This window comes from Argopecten irradians, chromosome 6 (assembly GCF_041381155.1).
Source record: "Argopecten irradians isolate NY chromosome 6, Ai_NY, whole genome shotgun sequence".
Taxonomy (NCBI): domain Eukaryota; kingdom Metazoa; phylum Mollusca; class Bivalvia; order Pectinida; family Pectinidae; genus Argopecten; species Argopecten irradians.
Window position 1 is genome coordinate 21,958,097 of NC_091139.1, and position 22,242 is coordinate 21,980,338.

At 33.3% G+C, this 22,242-nt stretch overlaps 1 protein-coding gene across 11 annotated transcripts in view; it reads left to right on the forward strand.

Moving 5' to 3' along the window:
- Positions 1–17,969, forward strand: part of LOC138325331 (receptor-type tyrosine-protein phosphatase U-like) — a 37,177-nt gene extending 19,208 nt beyond the window's left edge. For 9 of the 11 annotated variants that reach the window (XM_069270901.1, XM_069270899.1, XM_069270906.1 and 6 more), the window contains 21 exons: positions 324–422; positions 1,110–1,205; positions 2,140–2,268; positions 2,570–2,684; positions 2,772–2,914; positions 4,226–4,401; positions 4,555–4,642; positions 6,706–6,782; positions 7,063–7,099; positions 7,393–7,490; positions 8,450–8,578; positions 9,035–9,180; positions 9,415–9,550; positions 10,027–10,176; positions 10,520–10,619; positions 10,919–10,992; positions 13,627–13,752; positions 13,881–13,991; positions 14,301–14,458; positions 15,188–15,323; positions 15,699–17,969. In XM_069270901.1, coding sequence (XP_069127002.1) covers positions 324–422; positions 1,110–1,205; positions 2,140–2,268; positions 2,570–2,684; positions 2,772–2,914; positions 4,226–4,401; positions 4,555–4,642; positions 6,706–6,782; positions 7,063–7,099; positions 7,393–7,490; positions 8,450–8,578; positions 9,035–9,180; positions 9,415–9,550; positions 10,027–10,176; positions 10,520–10,619; positions 10,919–10,992; positions 13,627–13,752; positions 13,881–13,991; positions 14,301–14,458; positions 15,188–15,323; positions 15,699–15,767 — 2,393 coding nt within the window. In that variant the 3' untranslated portion in view covers positions 15,768–17,969. The remainder of the gene's footprint in view (positions 1–323; positions 423–1,109; positions 1,206–2,139; positions 2,269–2,569; positions 2,685–2,771; positions 2,915–4,225; positions 4,402–4,554; positions 4,643–6,705; positions 6,783–7,062; positions 7,100–7,392; positions 7,491–8,449; positions 8,579–9,034; positions 9,181–9,414; positions 9,551–10,026; positions 10,177–10,519; positions 10,620–10,918; positions 10,993–13,626; positions 13,753–13,880; positions 13,992–14,300; positions 14,459–15,187; positions 15,324–15,698) is intronic. The other 2 variants (XM_069270900.1, XM_069270905.1) reach the window with 2 other exon arrangements.
- The last annotated feature ends 4,273 nt before the right edge of the window (positions 17,970–22,242 follow it).

The following is a 22,242-nucleotide window of genomic DNA, read 5'->3' on the forward strand; positions in this document are numbered from 1 at the left end:
GTTATCATTTATATTAAGGGGGAGCATCATATTCCCAGCACAGGATATGTGTTAAAAATACAAAGATAAAAGCAACATAATTACAATGAGTGTATTAACATTTCTTCACCCCATTATATATACATATTGTAATTATGCATACTTACATTAATAGAAAAAATATTTAAATTAATTAGATGTTTTTATTACGATTTTAAGATGTCATTTTCATCAGAATATCGTCTTAAATGTATTAATAACACTTGTGTTTATCGAATCAAAATTGTATTTTAATCTGTAAAAGTTTTGTAATTAAAATATTAAAATATATAATGTTACTTTAGATGGATGTAATCGTGGATTTTATGGCAGACTTTGTAACCAATCATGTCCTTCCAAGTGTAGGGACAGTCAATGTTATCAGGATACAGGCATCTGTGAAGGTAGGTACATATAATATACTAATCATAAAGTGTATGAGTGTGGTTTATGTGTCTTTATGACTTTAGTATATATATATTTATCCCATAGCTATACATGTTACACAATAGAAAACCCATATGATAAATTCCATAACAATCGGTTATCATATATATTTACACACTCCGTTGTGCTAACACCTATGGCGCCTCTGATTGGTCAACAATTGTATGTACTGCATAACAGGTAACTGCTTATTCAAAGTATAAAACAGTAGAATATAGGCTCTCTATTTAGGCACTATATTTTATGGCGGAAAGATATCACTTTAAATTGTATGGTGGTACGTTTCCCTGAATGAAGACGAGAAAATGGTCATTATGGAATAAATATAGAATTAAAGTTATGAAATAATTAAGTCTCCCAACGCGTGGCTGTTGTTCATCATGTTTATCTTAATTCTCGTTAGTTAACTTTCAATTTTTTAAAAAGACTCGCTAAAGCTCTTGTCTTTTCTAAATTTGAAAATTAACGAATTCGAGTTTGATAAACATGATAAACAACAGTCACTTGTTGGGGAACCTCTATATCTCAAATTAAAATAAATGACTAAGCGAAATCTAAATTAAGATTTAACTAAAAGAAAATATGAAAATGATAATGCAAAACAATCTAAAGAAACACAAATCATGTATTAATTTTCATTGTAGAGTGTAGCCCTGGATACTATTCAAGTAAATGTAACGATTCCTGTCCTGACAACTGTAAAGACAATCGCTGTTATCAAGACACCGGAGAATGTTTGGGTAGGTCTATTGTTTTGACAATCGCTGTTATCAAGATACCGAAGAATGTTTGGGTAGGTCAATGGAACTCGGTTAATACGAACTCGAAGGGACCGAGATAAAACTTCGAGTTATCCGAATGTTCGAATTAAGCGAGTTATCATGTCTACTGATGATCTCTTTACTTGATATAAATAGACAAGTTACATGTCGTAAAACGATGTGAACAAGACAGATGTCAAAATTGCCGACGATAGTTGCAAACTTAGATATATATTTTGAACACCTAGATATATATTTTGAAATGCTGTTCTACGGCAGATTTATGAAAAAGAAATCGGCATTTTCGGCGATCTCGTTGTCTAAAGATTTCATTCGAGTTATAAGAACATTTAATATATGATTTTTGTCATTCGGACCCAAAATTTATTTCGTATGTAATGTTACAATAATCAAGATACCGTAAAATGTATAGATAGGTCTATTGTTCTGACAATCGCTGTAACCAAGGTACCGGAGAATGTTGAGGTAGGTATATTGTTCTGACAAACGCTGTAATCAAAATACCGGAGAATCTGTAGGTAGGTCTATTGTTTTGCAGGACGTATTTGGTTTAGAAACAAGACACTAAACAGTTGGCCAATGGATCACGTTCATATCCTGACACTGGGAATTTATTTCTTTGCCACGTGATAAGATTGTCTACGCGGTTAATTAACATGAAGTGAGACATTGACGACAAATAAAAGATTAACTTCTCATATGAGGCAAATAAGTAAGAAAGAAATTATCCGAATACCCCGGTGTGCTACACGATTCGACGGGAATAGGAATTGTCGAGATATAATGAGATTCTGCTTATCATATACTGAGCAAATTAGGGTGATTTTAAACAAATCTACCTAAATAACAGTCAACTAAAAAGTTGCTTAAAGAGATATTTTTGTTATTCCAGCTTGTAAAGATGGATTCCACGGGTTAGATTGCAATAACACATGTGGTAACTGCAGACGCTCGTCATGCAGCATGTCAAATGGAACATGTGAATGTACCGATGGCTGGGGAGGAGATACGTGTCTTACAAGTATATATTAATTATATAGAAAAGAACATAAATCGTAGACTTCAATTAATATATGTTTCTTTCAAAAATATATATGCTCATTACTTAAACTCGGAGGCAGAGGTGGAGTCGGGGGCAGATTTAACAGTAATAAAACACCATTTAAACATCTAGACTTTGAATACAAGTTTTAGAATAAATATATTATATTCTGTATGTATGGTGCATATAAGCACATTTAATAAATCAATGAATGCAACCACATTAGTTTTTGCTGTAAGTTTTTAAGAAGTGTATGCTTCAAGATATTTTGTCTCGTTAGGAATTGCCATCCAATCGTCGTCAGATAGCCAGACAGGACTGTACGCAGGTGCGGCTGGAGGAGCAGTTGTTGGTATCCTACTTGCTGTTATAGTGACGATCGTCATTATAAAAAGGTATTATTTTAAATTTATCATTATCATATTTAAATTCATTGTAAATGTTTTATACTGAAACCGACATGCATATTATGTTCATTTCAGAAGAAAAGCACCACCAAACAAAGAAAAAAATAATTCACCAAATGACAAGATGTCATCGAAATTCCTCGATGTCACTTCATCATCAACAACCTCAAAACAAGCAATAGAAAATGACAATCAACCAAAAGAGACGAATGCCGTAGGTATGTATAGCTGTGATTAAAAAATTATATTACACTTTCTCATTATTTTTCGTTCTTCATGAAAGTTTGCCGCTTTTGAGTGCATTTATATCAAGTATTCAGATGGAAAAGGAACAAAATTATTGATTAACTTGTTCAAGATTGTGTGATAGCCGCAGTAACTAAACGTAAATTTTATAAGTCAATTTTACAACAAGACTAATCTTTCTTAAACAAAATACTAGTGTAGACGTTTAACAAATATAAGATATTATAAAATCTGTTTGCAGAAAGCTGTTTTGAGTTTTTTAATCGCGCCCAATTATTATAATACATCAGATATGTTATTGTGTTGTTGATTTCGACAAATGGAACCGTTGTAACCGTTGACAAATGTAACCCTTTTAACCGTTGACGTTATTTTCAACGGTTACAAGTTTTCAATTTTTGCATGCAATATTGGCATTTTCATTTGGAAATCTTAAGAAAAAGGCATAGTGTTTCGATATGATAATTACGGACACCATGTGTATAGCTAAAATATGGACTTGTAATTTTTTTCTTAATTCTTGGCATTATGACGGACTTTTTCTGATAATTATTCATCAACCAAACAATTGTGGGCACTTTGATATCTATCTATATCTACAACAGAGCTAAGGAAATCTCTAAGGCGTTCTTCATTGTAATAATTAAAACAAAACAATGACATTAAAATGATTAGAAAAATTAAACAGAAAAAATAAATAAAACAATGACATTGTATGTGGGTTTTTCTCTCTATTTTTAAGCAATGTTCCCTTCGACCGTTGTTTGTCAAATTGCCAAATCAGCGGCTTGAAATGACTTGATTTTTTCTACAAATCTGCATACTTCCTTTAGTAAATGTTGTAAATAAAAACTTAAACGACTCTTCGTTAATATTGAAAACCTATAACTATATTGCTAGCATTGCAAAAATGATATATCGAAACGGTAAATAAAGGAAGACCATTCAGAGCATCACTTGAGGTCTACCAACAACTTGTAATGAATTTAACTTTTGTTTTGTTGAGTACTAAATATGACGATTTTATTCAAAACGTCCTTTATAAATAAATAATCGTGTTGTTCAAAATCAAAATCATAACAAACCATTCATTCAAAGAACTGTGAAAAAATATATGCATGTTAATTTGTAATTTGTATTGATATACATGTGTAAATATCTATCTTTATGTACTGGGGGAAGACGTTGATAAGTTGCAATAACTTATGATTTATCCCATGTTGTTTGTATTTTCCCACAATAATAATGTTAAAATAACACCAAACTACTCATCGCTTTAACAGGTGATACAGAAGTGAGTGGACAGGTCTATATAAACATGCAGGACGTCAAACTAACTGTAGATGATGACGTCACATACACCAATTCGGATTCTTTTGGGATACCTATAATTGAACTACAATCTCTCATCGACAAGAAAAAAACGAATAAGGCCGCGGCATTTCAGGAGGAGTTCAAGGTATAAACGATAATAGTTCCGCTTGTATTATGATGGTAAATCCTATAGATTATTTGTTCACTCTGTCTGTAGTCTTGATGTCAGTCTTCCATATGTTTGATTATGATTATGGTTTTCTTTGTGAAATGCTTATTTAAGACTGTTTACTTTTAGAATTTCCCAATGGGAGCTGTTTATCCTCACGAAGCTGGCAAACAGTTATCTAACAAGAAACGCAATAGGTTTAAAACAACATTCCCGTGTAAGTTTGACATTTTTATTACATCTATAACAAAACATTAGTTAGTAGAGTCACTAAGCATTGCTGAGTACCTAAATTACACAATCACAATGTGTTTTTTGTTCGTTTGTTTTTTGTTGGTTTTTTTCTAATTTTTATATTACACTTTACCTTTCCCAAGGTGTATCCTCTTAGTTATGTCTTCATTAAATGTTTCTAAACTTCTTAAAGATCTGATGTTATGCATGTTATATAGGGATTGGATTTCGTTTTTATGTTAACCATGCTTGTATGGAGCAATCCCTCTAAGAATACATTCTATGGGGCGCGTTATATGGTTAACATAAAAAACGAAACCCAATCCCTATATTTACACTCACACGAATTTTTATTTATATTTTATGCAATAAAATCGTCATTTGAAAGTGACGTAATTATTCAATAAAAGTCGGACAAAAGTGGGGGGAGCTTACTCAATTGAATAGCGAATGATGACTCTTCACATAAGATAGAATTATTCATCCGCGACGAAAAAAAGTTCAATATTTTAGTGTAAAATAAACATGACAAACAAAGTAAATTTCAGAGATAATTTTATTTAAACATATCAGAACTTTAAAAAGGTATTCAATTTTGCTAAAAGTGAATATATACTAATATAGCGTAATAACATAAAGTATTTGTACTCGGCCACATGTGTGAACTCGGTGACCGTTATTGTGCAGCGAGGCGAGGCTGACGCACGCTTGTAAACACACTGGAGTTTTCCGAAGTTGTCAAAACACCGATGTTCAAGTAGCTAAATTTGTTTGAGATTGTCGTCTGACTTGACGATATTACATCCTTCGGAGCCATGTGATTATATAATCTACGCTTATATCCATCGCCATCTATAGATGGAACAACTTCACTTGTGTTCGATGGATACAATGTATTTGTGGTGACGTGTGACTGTCAACACGTGGATTACTAGCGGTGCATGTTTTATAATACACATGATTAAATTCTCAAAGAACAAGGACAAGAGAATATGTTTATAACTGACCTAGCTCTGTCAGAGGGTCTCACGCCCGTCAACCCCAAAGACTCGATCGTAGGAAACAGACACAGAGGTAATGTTTACATTTGACATCCATCATTTTTAACGAAAATGAAAGCGCTGCACGTCGCCCCAGTCGTGATATTTTTTCCCGTTTCTTTACACAATTGTTAATCTTAAATGTTTTTGTATCATATATAAATATAAAACATATATGTATTGTTTACATTTCCCCAAATTCCATGAAAAATAGCAATATACACGTAATGTTACGTCAAAATGTAAACAAAGCCATGTGTTTCTTTTTAAAAAGAAAGTAGCCCCTTTACGTTGCATAGAATATTTTCATACGCAAGTTCAAAGTTCAATGTTATATTGCAGTTATGGTAAACAAAATCGGCTAGTACTTACGTATTGTGATCAAGCCTAGCAAGTGTAAATATACGTTGATAAAATTTTACCGATACCATAGCATTTTCACTTAACCTGAACAGACACGTTCAAACTTCCTATCAGAGTAAGGTATCTCCATCGTAACCAGATAAAACGGCCTGAACGCACAGAGCAATTATGTTACAGTATACCACATCAACATTGTCATGAACAATGTGAACATTATACTTTAAATAGCGAAGATATTTTAAAAAAAAATGATAAACTGCCGGAGTAAGATTCTTAATTTGCTAAACACTCGTCAAACCTCAAGTTTGACAACTTGAGAATATTACCCTGAGGGTTTTAAAGAGTTCCCTTTCTTGCCTTAAAGGGGATGAGAGATTCAATCAAGCTCCCTTACCTTTTTGCCCCTACGCTAATTATTACTACAGTGCACTAAGTACTAGCCGTAGAGCCAACTCAATGAAAAAGGACAAAATCCAATGTCGACTATGTAACGACATCCTGATACGATTTTGGCTAGTATATACAATCAGCATTTGTTTTGTATTGATTATATATCAGACTTGTCTCATATTAATTGAATATTATTTTAAAGGATTAAATGCCTTTAAATATATAACCAAAACCCAGGTGTTGTTTGTTGCAGACGACCATTCAAGGGTCATTTTGGAAATGATCGGAAATGACGTTGATACGACCTACATTAATGCAAATTATATCGATGTAAGTTCATTACTTGAAAAAGCTGATTCCTAAAAAATCAGTTCTTTTTACATCGAAACAATCTTCTTTTGATAGGAAGAAATAGTTGGATAATTCGTTTCAGCTTTATGAAAAAAAAATCACTGATAAGATATATTTGACGATCAAAATTCATGAAAAATAAGCTAAATTTCGTTAACATCTTCAATATAGATTGTTCTTGATATGATTATGGTGAAGTCATCTGCTTTGTTGTATATATTTTGTAATATTTCAATGATGCTTTACCTGTAATTTTCAGGGTGTGGATTTAAACAAGGTGTATATCGCCAGTCAAGGTAAAACTCGTATATTAAGTTATTATGTCTACAGAAAAATGATCGCAATAAGTAAATGGAATAAATTAGTTTGACTCTGACTAAGTAGTTACCGATATAGTAAAAGGTTTTAGTTTAAGTATGTGTAAAACAAATTCAGAGGCTTATATGCAGACAATTCATTAATATAAGTAAGACCTTTTTAGTAGCGGTATGTGTATTTTGTTTGAGATATGACTTTCAAATAAAAAAAACTTTATCTTCTCTCCGGAATATGATAAGAGACTAAGGTATTATGACTTTATTATTTACAGGACCAAAAGACAACACCACAGATGACTTTTGGAGAATGGTGTGGCAGGTCAGCTCAGGCAAAATCGTAATGCTGACGAACCTCATCGAAGGTGGCATCGTACGTGTTCGGTGTTTGTCTAATATCACTTATACAATACTTTCTTTTTATCCCCCGCTTTCTCGGAAACCGGGGATAATAATTTTTGTACGTCTGTCTGTCCTTCTGTCTGTAACACTTTGTTTCCATGCAATAACTGTAAAAAATGTAAACCGATTTTCTTCAAATTTGGTGACAAAGTAAAATGCCTTAAGGGCTCGGCCAGGTTCGATCGCGACTGTCGATGGACCTTATTTAGCGGAGTTATGGCCCTTTGAATTACTAAAACATCATTTTCTAGCATTTCCGTGCAATAAGTGTAACAAATGTAAACCGATTTTCTTCAAACTTAGTAACAAGGTTACATACCTTAAGGACTCGTCCAAGTTCGATCGCCACTTACGACGGACCTTATTTAGCAGGGTTATGCCTTTGATTCAATAACAAAGTCATTTTCGGCCATTTCCCTTCAATAACTCTAATAAATATTAACCGATTTTCTTCAAACTTAGTAACAAGGTAAAATGCCTTAAGGGCTTGGCCAAGTTCGATTGCCACTTTTGGCCAACAGTATAGTTGTTTTATGGCCCTTTGATGTACTAAAACATCATTTTCTGTCATTCCCAGTGCAATAATAGTTACAAATATAAACCGATTTTCTTAAAAGTTAGTATCGAAGTTAAATGCCTTAAGAGCTCAGTCAAGTTTAGTAGTCACTTTCAGTGGACATTATTTTACGCATCTTCCATCTGAATAAGACTTCAGTTTATTTTTTCATGTTTCAACCAAGGTTAAACCTAACCTCAATAATGTTTACCTTCAATATGTCCTGAAAACGAGGAATGGAAATTCCACGAATTTGCTTGTTCTTTTACCTTTACCTTCGTCATGTTATCTATGTTTAGTTTAATATAAGTAGCAATATTTTGCTGATATTGCGGGATCAAATTTCAACATCAATTTATTCCATTGTTTTGCAGCGTAAATGTCATCAATATTGGCCTGATGAAGGAGAGCCACTTTCCACATCAACATTCCAGCTTACACTTGACAGCGAAAGAACATATGCTTTCTACGTTATTCGTGACGTCACAGTCCTTAAAAAGAAGGTATCGTATAATTTTACAACAATTTTCATGAAAACATAGTTGATTCATAGAATGTTGTTTACATCATTATATAAATGGTTATACAAATGACACAAACCAACGAAATTATTACTTGTGACGTTACTATAACCACATGCACTTTTATCTTCCTCAGACGTAAATAACCAGTACAATATGTTAAAACTGAGAAGGGATCTTGGTACGAGATTGAAAGCTTAGTGTGTTAGCATGTTCGAGATGGTGAAAACTGTAGACAAATGTTATGTTTCACATCATTGTTTACATCATATAGCTACATAAATTATAATGCATATGTATAAGCAACAACCTACAGACGTACTACAACAGCAAAGGAAAAGTGTATTGTCCCCAAAGAAGAACACGTAATATCACATAATAATACTATCTATAATCTATCTATTTGTTTAGTGTGATACCATTGTATTTCCCATACAGACGAGAGAGGAGAGGCAGATACAACAGTTCCATTTCATCTCCTGGCCAGACCATGGTACTCCTAATTCACTTGAACTTGTACTATTCCATCGCCGTGTGACGTCATATATGACACAGCTGAGTGGACAGATGATAGTCCATTGCAGGTTGTTGCGACAGCTTATATTTTTTATTTATTTTTCCTTAGATTTCCCTATATTGCGTTTTACAAAGGCTGCAATTTTAAAGTAAATATCTTTTCTATTCTGACCGTCAGTTGACACAAAATACGAGTCGTATATATTTTAAAGTAAAAATTAACAGAGCGATTAAACTAGCCATAGACAAAGCGATATTGTAAACACATTTCTAAACCATAACCTTAAAACTTTGGTTTCTAGTGCTGGTTTAGGACGAACTGGAACGTTCATTGCATTGGATGCTCTTCTTACTCAAGGCAAGAGAACCGAACGGGTGGACATTCCGAGATACGTTAGGGCAATGCGAAAGGACAGAATGAATATGATCCAAAATTACGTACGTTCAAATTAACTAGAGATTACATTGTCACTATTTAAATTATAATAGGCACGGCAATATTGCCAACACTTGATTTATCAAATAACCAGATGTGTTATTGCGGGTCAGTTTATAGATAGCGCTGAGATGGAGATCCACTATTACAAAGACAGTGACATAACCTAGACCACACACATCACATCACATACAGGGAAGACCGTCCGTACATTAATAGAGCTGTGAGACGTTAAACATGCTCCACTGCTGACGAATGGTATTTTTGTAGTTATAAGACATACAAAAAATGTATATATAAGCGATTAAAATATCAGTTGTTGTTCAAATGATGGATATCGTTTATGCATTGTCGGCGGTGGAGCGTCTTTAAGTACAATCAGACAACAAACCAAATACAATAACAATCCATCACTATGTATATAATTTTTCTTTCTAAAATGTAATAATTACCAACAATTCATGCGATTTATTTGCAGGAACAGTACATTGCCCTCCACGAATTATTGGTAGAAGGATTCAATCTACAAGAATCAAACATTTCCCGATCAAATTTTCCTAAAGTTTTGGCTACAATGTGTCCAAAGAATACACCAGCCAATCAGACAAAGAGTCACCAGGAATTTAAGGTAACACACGACACAATTATATTTAGTTTAAAATGTAAAACATTCCACCATTCAAAGCTAGTCCACTTATTTGTGCTAATTAACGCATAATGGCGCGGTGCAAAGTTTACAGAAGTCATCATGCTCGCTCAGAAACATTCACGTACTTTCAGCTAAAGAAATACAAAACCAAATATTATCAATATATCAAATTTTCTGATTTGTTTTATATACGTACATATACATGTTGTATAAATGTTTGTTGTTTTTGCAATATTAACTGTTGTCTTATAATATCACCATGTTCCTTGAAGTGTAATATTTTGTGTAAACTTTCAATCCTTCAAATCCCTTTCCATCACAGGCATTGCTCAACTTCAAACCAAGTTACTCACCACGTTGCTTCAAAGCAGCAATGTTGAAAGAAAACAAAAGCAAGAACAGGAAACTGGATATATTACCGGGTGAGTTATTTTTTTAATTTCATTGGTATATTCAACACCTTGCCCTTCATCAATACGTCTCGTTAAACCATTCTTTTCCGCCACGTTAATTTATTAATATTTATTTTTGCTAGTTCGAGTAAGAACTCCCGATACTTTTAAATATACTATTATTAATCCCTCTAATTTTGTTAAATTTTAAAATATGAAATTAATTTTGATGAATAGAATGTTCAAATTAAAAACAAATACACATTGTATTCTAATATGATATCTTGCATATTTTGCATGCATTTAAATAGTTTTTGCTATTCTTTAAGCTGACCAGTTCAGAGTTTTTCTTCAGTCCCAGCCGGCTAATAGGACAGATTATATCAACGCAATAAGTGTACAGGTAAATTTGAAATACAAACCAACATTAAAACTGTTTTTCTTTGTGTGCTAAATCCGACCTCTATAAATCAAATTTGTATAAAAATAATAAGCGCTCCCTACAAAACCCACGGACCAACTTCCTCCGGACATCCGATATCGGTAAACATCAAAGGGATGTGGATCCCTTTGATCTTCAACTTGTTGCCCCCGCTAATGAAATCAATAACAAATACAAGTTAAAATTCTTGAAATTAAAACACTACTGCTACTGTACTGCATATCTAAATGACGATGAGAAATCCTGCGGTTAAGAAGACAATGCAATACAAGTAGAGGACCTGGAAATAAATAGCTTGGATATCGTTTTAATTCATTTGCATGATATTCTGAATTGATATCTTTAAAACATATGCTTCCACATTTAACACGACATTGTACAGAAAAATAAACAGGAATATTTAAAAAAAAAACACCAATGTTCCATACTCTAATAATATAAAGTATATTAAAGGTTCCGACAATGTAGGTATTATAAAATATTCTGTCCAAACCTCCTTCAAATGCTCCCTATATTTCAATCATCGTGACAAAAATGCCTCAGACATCCCAAGTGTGTAATACTTACAAGCCTCTCAAACACTACCAAGTATGAAGATACAAATATGTATATTTATTACTTTCAATGAGATATAACCACGTCCCGGGAGGGTTTTCACCCAAAGATTGAACCAATATTAATTGTACATGGCCATTAAGACCACACACAAAAAATCGTTATGCCTTTAAATAACAAATGCTTCGGTAAAAAAGATAAATGCAAATATACATTTATGAAATTCAGTCTGTTTCCTAACTTTGGATTTGCGGGGGATATCCTCTAAATGATACGAAACACGCGCCTTTTTTGTGAAGTAAAAACGTAGTAAAACGAGTCACATGCTTATACGTCATTCATGCCATTGGCCGAAATATGAAGTTGTATTATAGCTAATTAGTGATCACGTGATTGCGTTTTTACTTCCAAATATAGTGATTTATCTGACCTGTTTATGTCTTTTGGACTCTATACAAACTCTGTTTTCACAAACTGTGAGCTTAACGTTGGTCAGCAGGCGAATAGTACATAACGGCCAAATGGTTTATCACTTCGAGCTAGGCAGTCACATTCACCTGAGTTGCAATCGATTAATTAATACGCGCAGGGTTGCAAAAAACATTTCATTATTAAAATGAGTTGAAAAAGTACAAGCGATTTTTTTAAATCTAATATCATATTAAATTAATTAAAAGTATTGATATCTACGCGGATTTACAGTTTGCAAACAAATTGTTCATACCCCGCTGAAATGAAAAAAAAATATACCAATACATGTACTTAAATATATAGTATGACATTGTTCCTTCTTAATTTATAATAATTTGATCTGGAAACCTGGCTTTACCGACCGCAAATGTTGATCCGAGTGACATCCGCTTCAGACAAAATACACTGAACATGTATATGCAATATACTTAGAACTAGTGAATTACTCTCGCGTTCGCCATACAGTCATCATAATTGTGTTTAGAGTCGTTTAACTGGTACACATCGTCTGCTACGTCCGAGTAGAATATAAAACAACTTATAAACATGTAGAGTTTTGGTGCAACACAGTCAGCTGAATGTTCGAGAACATTCTATAGGGCTACAGTTTGAAATGTACCGAAGTTCTCAAAAATATATAGTCCATTTTCAAACCATTCTATCATAATATGCTTGAAATTGGATCACGGAGTGTTCTTTAAAAGATCATGTGCCATGTTTACTTCCAGTTCAAATATAGGGTAAGGTACATGATTTTCATTTATTTTTGGTATACAAGAAAAAAAACATTTATTTGTGTGAAGTTAATACAAAATAAATGTTTGTTATGTGAAGACAGCATGATATAACAATAAATAAATATCAAATTAATTATTGATCAACTATTAAACTCTTAGGTGTACGAGATCATGTGCCGGTATTGTACTCAAAATAATTTAAGACGATCGAACTTTTGCTTTCAAAGTAATAATGAGCGTTGTTTGGTCAGTGAATCAAAAAGAGTTTTGCCTGCCGAGCTGATTCCGACATTAAATACATAGACAATTTTTACCGTTACTTTTTTTAATATTCGGTACAGCTTTTATTGAATTATCATCCTTGTTTTCGCTCTTCCTAGAGCACGTTACCTGTATCCAAGCATTCGACAGACCACTTTGGCGTCATTACTATCCCAGCTATTCGAACATATAGTCCACCGTCCGTCATAGAACACTTCCACGCGACCAGAGGTGTAAGAAAATCCTTCCATCAGCCTTTCAGCAAAATCGTCCACATCTGTTAACACAATACAGCATAACTCTTCAAACGGTCACATGTACATGATATTTAAATATTGTCAATATAACATGTACTTACATAATTATGCTGGTAAAAGTAGTACTGAAAATACAAGTCAGGTTCAAAACTTGTTCTGTTACAATATAATTTTGTCTAATCCCATTTTTGTCTTATCCGAATCCCTTTGATTGGTCGTTGCTTTGAAAGTTTCCTATCCTTCTGTTTTTGGTTTTTGTGATTTATATCGTGGTTATGTCGCGAAAGACAATAACGTATTGTTTTCTGTTTTAGTCGCACACATCCAAGTCAGCGTACTTGATGACACAGTTCCCTATGGAGGATACAATAGGAGACTTCTGGACAATGGTATTTGATTACAGGTGTGAGAGTATTGTGGTTCTAGGACAGCCAACTGAAGTAAGTTAGTTTTGGATTAATTTCGTATTTATAGAAAGAAATTAAAGGTTTAGGGCGGTCCAACATTAATCACGAAAGGTCATGTTGAACAACATTTTTTATAAATCTGAAAATAATTAATGTTTCAGGGAAATTGGTTGGAAGGAGACTCCACAACATCAAATTTTTCATTTACAAAGCTGAATGAACGATCGATGGATGCTAATTTGACAATTTCGGATTACCATGTAACTGGAGAGGTATTCATACACTGAAAAATAGTTACATAAATTAAACCATGTTGAATCTATCATATCTTAATTATTTTCATTGTTCCATGATGTCTATCCAAAAGAAGGTGTTTTCAGGGAATAACATATTATAAAGTGATTACATGTATGTGATTTTGTTGTTCATTGATGTCTCCAGAAATCAGGCCCCTTACCCAGTGTAACATTTGTCGGCACTTTATATTATCATCCCATTCAAGTTCATTTCAAATATTGCACGAATCGAATGTTCTTTGATAAATATCGGGAATATTTTCTACTTTTAACACAAAACATCAGAGGCAAAGTACTGAAACAACGGTACGGCTGTTTAGCTTGATGCTTTGGTCTGGCGATAAATTACTGCCTCCCTCCGACTCCTCTCTCCTCCAACTCCTGGAACTGGTAGACGGTAGGCGACGGTCAAACAATGAAACACCCGTGATCGTCATGTGTCGGTAAGATTTAAACGTCAAGATGATTGAGCTGAGTGTGGTATTACATTTTCGAAATATTTGTGAAATGTTGAAATGGAAACTGATACATAGACTACTTTTCATATATGTTCAAGGAAGCGAACTCATAAAGTAGGCTTGGTTGGAAGCCATTTTTATGCGTTATACCGAATATCTTATCAGTCTAAAGCATATGATGTGATTGCTTCTATGATATTTTGTTTAATGCACCCCAAGTATACAAGGTTTTGCTCGACTTTGCATTATAAATTTTTACTTCAATTTGGGGATGTTTCACGAATAACCCCGCGCCATATATCATATATTTGATGCCTCGAAAATCAAAACTCAGTAAAATTAATTAATATCCAGTAAAACCTGTCTAAGCGACCACCTCTGTACAAAGATCCTCTACATAATAATAGGGTCCCATACATCCAATTTCAATACAATTCAACCTGTGTATAAAAAATCTGGCTAACAAGACCTTTTCTCTTGGATGGTCCTTATAGCAAATATTTATGTTTTCACCCTAAGTCAGCAAATATACCGATATATTTTCGCGAGTATTGCAGATTGTACCATTACTTGTTTATAAAATATTGGCACATGCAAGTTATCCCTTCCTAATCATTTATTATCAAGCAAAAGCTGTATTGGTTTTTTTAAGTATTTGGTCAAAAGGAAGCAATAACCCTACATATATTTGATTGTACCATTCCGTTGTTATAGTGACGGGTGTACACAGAGCGGACTGTTCTGTTGTGTATCTAACGCCAGGGACCAGATGAAGCTGGATGGAGAAGTAGACATATTCCAAACGGCACGTCAGTTGAAACAACGACGACCGGAGTCACTGGAAGACATTGTGAGTTGATCTTAGAAATTATCAAAAAATGGTATATATTATTTGTCCGAATGCAAAATTATTTTTAAGGAATCCCTGAAAAGCCAAACTGGCCTTTCGTTGTACCTATGAGTAACATATTTTGACTTATTGCTTAAACTTCATCTTTAGACTAAGGAACCGACACCTTGAAAAAATACAATAAAGTACTAATGACAGCTTCATTTGAAAGCTTTTCATTTACATAAAGCTTTCTTATTTTAGCTTATTTCGCCGAAGCCACCTATATATTGGTATAAGGAAATGGACCGTTCGTTTACAGACCTAGTCGTTAGTAACCTTTGTCACTTGAAAGATTATGTAATTACTACCCTTTGTTCATTCCTTTTTTACTAGGAACAGTACCAGTACTGCTACGACTTCATTGGACAGTACCTGGACTCGACAGATGTGTATATCAATTGAAGTGAATTATAAATACAATGTATCTGATATGTAGATCATACTGCTCATCTCGAGCGATACAGGCCAAAAGGCAACTAACCTTCGATTTGAACTTAACACCTTGGTAATCATTATGTGCGTTACATTCGGGTGCTTCACCTACTCACGTATATAATTTATATACCAATTGACACCGTCTATTTGGGATTAATTTTGTTTAATTTTGTTCTCTGTCTTTGAATATTAGATTTTCAATACTTATTGTTATCGTGGTGAACAAGCCAATAAAAATACTCATATCGATATCATGACATCTGATGCCGAGATGATCAACATTCTAATAGAGTACATATGCTTTATTATCGAGTTCGAAATCGGTCATCTTGCACGTAGCAAGTCTATTATCATGTGGATGGAAAAAACTCTAACATGATATGTTTTGTTTTGTGGGGGTGGTTGGAGGCTTACTAATTCGACATCAATCATAGTTAAGGATTTCTTATTAAAACATTGTTTATATATGTTATCAGTCATCATATGACATTTTTTATCAAAACAACACGTCTTCTCAAATGGATATACTTCAGTATTTGATGTATAATGTAATACATGTATTTTACTGCCATTTGATATAATTGTATCATAGTATGTGGTAAGATTTACGCCATATCCTCATATTCGATTATTCTGAATTCACACCTTGAACTTCTTAAGTGTATTCCACCAATCAAAACAAAACATATTTACTAAATACACTAAATACACATTATCTGTGATATGTTTTGTTTTATTTTATGTGTTGTGTATTTGCTCTTTGATTTGCTGTATACCATTATTACTTAAGCTAACTTTGTAATTTTTGTATTTCGTTTAGCTTGTACTTTATTGTGTATAATATACCCGGTCCATTTTTTTCGCTTTGCTGTATTAGCATTATAAGTAAATTATAGGTAAATGTATATAAGCTGTTTTAAACAGGTTGTTGTAACACAGTATTCATATATTGCCAGTGTTCAATCTTAACTTACATATCTTTTACGTTATTCTTTATGATAGTAATTTTATAGTTGTTTCTCTAAGATGTGTTGCTATTTTAAATTACCATACTATTGTTTGTCGCAATATTAACTCCCATGTTTGACTTCTCAGTTTATTCCGTTTTTGGTATTTTGTTTTCGTTCAGTATTACAATTTCATTTTGAGAAATTATTCATTATCCAATTTAAAACTACATGTATTTTTTTTCCTGGAGTAAAGCTTAATCATCAGTAATTAAGATTTGTATTACTATGTGTTCTTGTCAATCACGTTTCCTCTTAAGTAACTACAACATGGCTCAGGATAGAATTGAAACAATTGAAACGCGAGTTACCTCCCTTTACACACCTTCAACTATAGTTATACTTGGATATATGTTTGAAAAAATATTCCTACAGTAAATAATTCAAATATATTAATGTACATATTTATAAGTTTTACGTCATATGTCCAGGTGACTTTGAAACGCGATAAGAATGAAATTATCACAAAAAACTGCTTTACACACTACGTTATACCAGAGTGTGGTACAAACACAATACACAACAAAAGTACTATTGTTTAATTAGTCAGATTGCGACATAAGTAGCCTTTTATGTCCCGCCCTATTTTGCGAGTGTGACACATAACATATTTCACATCAATATCATATGTTGACAAGTGACTTTGAAAATGTAGTGGGAAAATATGTTCTTTGTTTCACGTGTGCATGTACCGGTATACACAAACCGTGATTTGCTTCATTATGTCTGATACAAACGCAATGGTACAACCTGCTTCCCCATATGCATGATCTGAAAAAGCACCTAATTGTTTTATTTTAGATTAAATAATGTAAAAAAAAAAGTACATTTTCTCTGGTAAATTGTATACAGTGTGCTTTGATAAGCCCTATTACAGATAATTTTGATATGTGGATCTTGAGTTTTTAACGCATATATTTTACGCCATGTTACATCGTGTATTTGAGGTACATTACATATATATACATATTCTGAAGAACCGTCTAGACACGGCGAAACGCTAAAGAATGTGTCGAGATTTCCTTAATAAATATGCATTATACATGTATATACATGTACATGAAGTAAAGTAAGCAAAACATCAACCATTCAACATCATTTCCTTATTGAATTGTATTCCTTTATAAATAAAAAGATATAATAAAATATTGCAATGAAATGATTTTTTTATTATTTTATCTCTGCAACAATAATCAGTCATTTTCTTTTACTTTTTCTGTATAACGTGTACTTACCTCGCAATATATTAATAATATACATTGTTTTGACGACACGAAAGACTCTTCATGGCTTAAAACTATTCATACAGATGTACTAAATATGTGGATTATGGGATTTACAGTGACGATATCTTAAGACATGCCTGCCACATGACGAAGTGAGGAGGTCACATGTCCATTTGTTCCTCATCACTAACATTAGCCGAGTTCTTAGTCTCCCACTTGCTACCTTACTGACAAGATTAATGTGTTGACATCGAGTTGTTTTGATGATATATGATACACGCATGAAAAGAAATAAAAATAACATATCAAACAGATTGAACTAATGTATTTAATATTGTTGTTAATTGTTTATTAGTATATATTGTCTAATCCCTGTTTTCGGGTTTACTGGTATTTTATTGTTTTATTATTGTTTTGTTTTTATTGTTTCTTTTTCTTCTTTCTCTTTTAATATGTAAATAGAGCGGACTATGTGAGACTCTGTACGTTTACCGCAGCAGTTTCTAAAACGTCACAGTCAAACTGACATCATTAAATTCCATTACCGTTTGTAGTTTAGTATACTCTCTACCAAACATTTCTCTAGAAAGAGATAAAAGTCTGAGTTTAATTCAATACAAGTCAGTCATGTCCATCTAAACCAGAAGTGTACAGGTTCAGAATACTAGCACATACATAAAATCAATTAGAACGTTGGCGTTACGACTCTAGGCGGAGAAATAGATTCCAATGGAGATTCGGTATAAATCAGTACAGGTGACCTTCAGAAGGTGCTTTCTCTTGGGTCTCTTCACTCTTGGTGTTCCTAAGTTTGGAATCCATACGGGGCGCGCGTTCGTCACGTGTTTTGTTGATTCCAAGACTCTGTCGCGCCCATGAAACCCGAAATGAATATTGATTTGAAAGTGTCACCTCGAATCGAATCACTTCAAAATTAAGAAGCTTACACTTATATGTTTTGTGCTAGAGCCAGCATCGTGAACGGCAGGTCCCCTGGACTGGATTTGAAATAAAAAATGGGATCCGGATGAAGAATAGTTCAGATGTTCCAATGTCAAGCATGTAGGATCTAGGTCATAAGCCGAAGACGCGTGGAGAATGTCTGGAATGATAAATGGTTCATACCTAATGTCATATTGTACATCGTGAAATAAAGATGGACCCCTGGTGCCATAGACAATGTAAATCATTTGTTTTGGGTTTTTTTTTTTATTTTATTTGTTTGAAAAAATGTTCCTCCTAATATAGTGTAATTTCAACATGAAAATCGTGTACTGTAGTTCTCCAATGTGGTCGTCATTCTATTTTACATCATCATGTAAAAATGTTAGAATTTTTTTTTGTTATTGCCATACGTTGTACATGTGACATCTCTAAATCTATGTAATTCAATTTTGCTTGTTACGAGCATTTTCATTGGCTTAAAAATTTACTTTATCAGTCCATAAAGGAAAAAATGTCGTCGCCTTTTGTGACGTTGCTTCTGATTGGCAGAGATAACGGCGTAATGATTTTATAGACAAATGAGTCCCAAAATGAATTTTGAGTATTGAAGAGATTTTCTTTAGTAAATTGAATTATGAGGGTTAATTTGAATATGTTTTTTATGTTATGGAGAAATAACACAAAAACCTTAGTGTATCACTTCGCGGTTCATTTAGAGTACACTCCACTCAGATTTTTGTGTTATATCTCCATAACATAAAAAAAACTATTCAAGTTAATCCTTAAGTACGTTTATTAATGAATTAAATTGTACATGATATAATTACTCTGCCATAAAAAAATTCAACAGTAAAATGCAAAATCGTGTTGATATTACTTTTTTTATTTCTACATGAATAAATTATTTACATATTTCAATACTGCATCCTCTCGAGATTTATAGTGTTATAGAATAGATAACGAATACTGAATACGAACACTATTGAGCTTCAAGGTTTTATTCCGTCTTTGCATAATATGGAGTATTATTCCCTCTGCGGGAAGATATCGATTGTGACGTCATTATTTTGTGTTCGAAATTCATTTTATCGGAAAAATATGACGTTACGCTAGTAACCACATGACGTCAAAATTAATAGCTACCTGCATGAGCAGACAACATAGAATATATAGATGTAATACATCGGTCTTATGCTTCGTTAAATGCAGCATGCTTAGATTATTTAAGGTTGTGTTTATAAAAAAAACTTTAGAATCCACAGGATTATTGGGAGAGTAGCTTCACAGATTAAGATGAATCTACTGGTTACAATTAAAATAAACTTCATTTGATCTTGAATATTTTGTCGAATGATGTTGAATCTGAGATATTAAAATACATCCTTCTGTATGTGGATACAATGTAGTTACCAGTGCCATACGGAGCAGACGACACCATGTGGATATGTCTTATTTTAGCTTGGATACAGTGAAACAGAGACGTTTGCAAGTAGCAAAAGTTAAAATTAAAGCGCATGGTTTGTGCCGATAAAATGAGATTCTAAGATGAAAGAATCAAGGTAATTGAAAAATAGTGTTGTCAAAGCTACGGTGAACAGAAGATAAATATTCCGGCTTCTTTGATGTTCCAAGTCTGCTGGCAAGTGCTTTGATAGCGAAATCTCGTTTTGTGTGTTTATTCCAGCTTCTTAAACTCACACGTTTGATCAAAGAAGATATTTAGAGAAGGTGACATGTTAACAGACAAACCGAAACAGAACTGTCATCTGGGGAGTAATGATTTGTTCAAAGTCCAACACAAACTCGCGATCGCTGGAATTTCTTCTCTTTCAAAGCGTTAATTCTATGTGAAATATAGGCCATGGCGTTACATCCACGCATTCGTAAAGTCAGATACAGTCTATCACTATGGAGAAATTAGCATCAATGTGACACATCCACTTGTTTTCGGTTTAAAACACAACTTTCCTATTTTATTCCTATCTAATTCGATGGAACAACATGAACCCGTAGGGACCTGAGAGAAGTTACAGTTTACATATAGTTGGACTTTTTTTGTGGCCAAAGATCTTTCTTAAACATTTCAAGAATTAGATCAATATCGATATCATACTTGTGACGACGTTTATCACATAGCTATAGTATGCCTTCACACACACAGTCATCGACTCTTACCAGTTCTATTCTAACGAGCATTGTAGTTTTTACTTGGTAATGAAATTATTTTGCTATACCTTTACTTTGTATTCCCTAAACTATTCTATATAAAAATTAATCCAATATTTCAGATATCTGCTCAGGAGAATGTCGACTGCTTCCTTCATGATGAAGTCATTAGTATTCGAAGCTATTCGGCAACGGTACTCCTCACTTCTCAAACAAATGTATAATATAGCACATAAAAGGATGATTTCATTGATATAAATCCCCATGATGTCTGAGAATAATATATAGACACTATGATAGACTCCTGTGCATAGCCTTCTTATTTTCTTGTAAAACCAATCGTAGAACGTAAGGGAAGTATTATTCAGTTGTGGATACTCGTGACAAACGACACCATCTTGTTAACTGTTGCTCTGGGAACCACTGGTTATAGTCAGCATGACTTGTCTAGTCTTTATGTATAATTTGTCATGAGGAACAAAACTTACGAAACTAACTAATAAATATACATCATTCTTTAGTGTATTTCCGGTCTACAGAAAAACCAGGCTTTGTCCTGTTTGCGGGACTTAAACATGATGCCGAAAGTGTTATTCATGAATTATCAAGAAATACTTAAAATGTGTTTACATTTACATATTGGAGAAATCTAAATCAGAATATCAAATATATTTATTTGTTAAATTATAACGAAATTTTAAATATGATATAAAAATAATTATTTTGATATTCTATCAAAAAGTTTTCTTTCATATTAATGAAGTACAGGGTTATGATTGCAAAAGAATATCGATGTCAAAGCTTCTGTAAGCCAATCGCTGTACCAGTGGTTAAGCGGTAGTTATTTATTATATACTTAAGTAATAAACTGTTACCAGATTGGACATACAGTTGATATGAATCCCATCCCGAAGGAAGATAAATATTCATGGCGCCAGTTAGGGCGCCATGAACATATCAACTGCATGCTCAATCTGGTAACAGTTTATTACTTATATTTCCATTACGATCATTCAAATTCAAAACTATACACGTATATCCTTTAAATTTCCCGCTTGCGGTAGTCTTGACGCCACCAAGTTCAATAAACAGAACAGC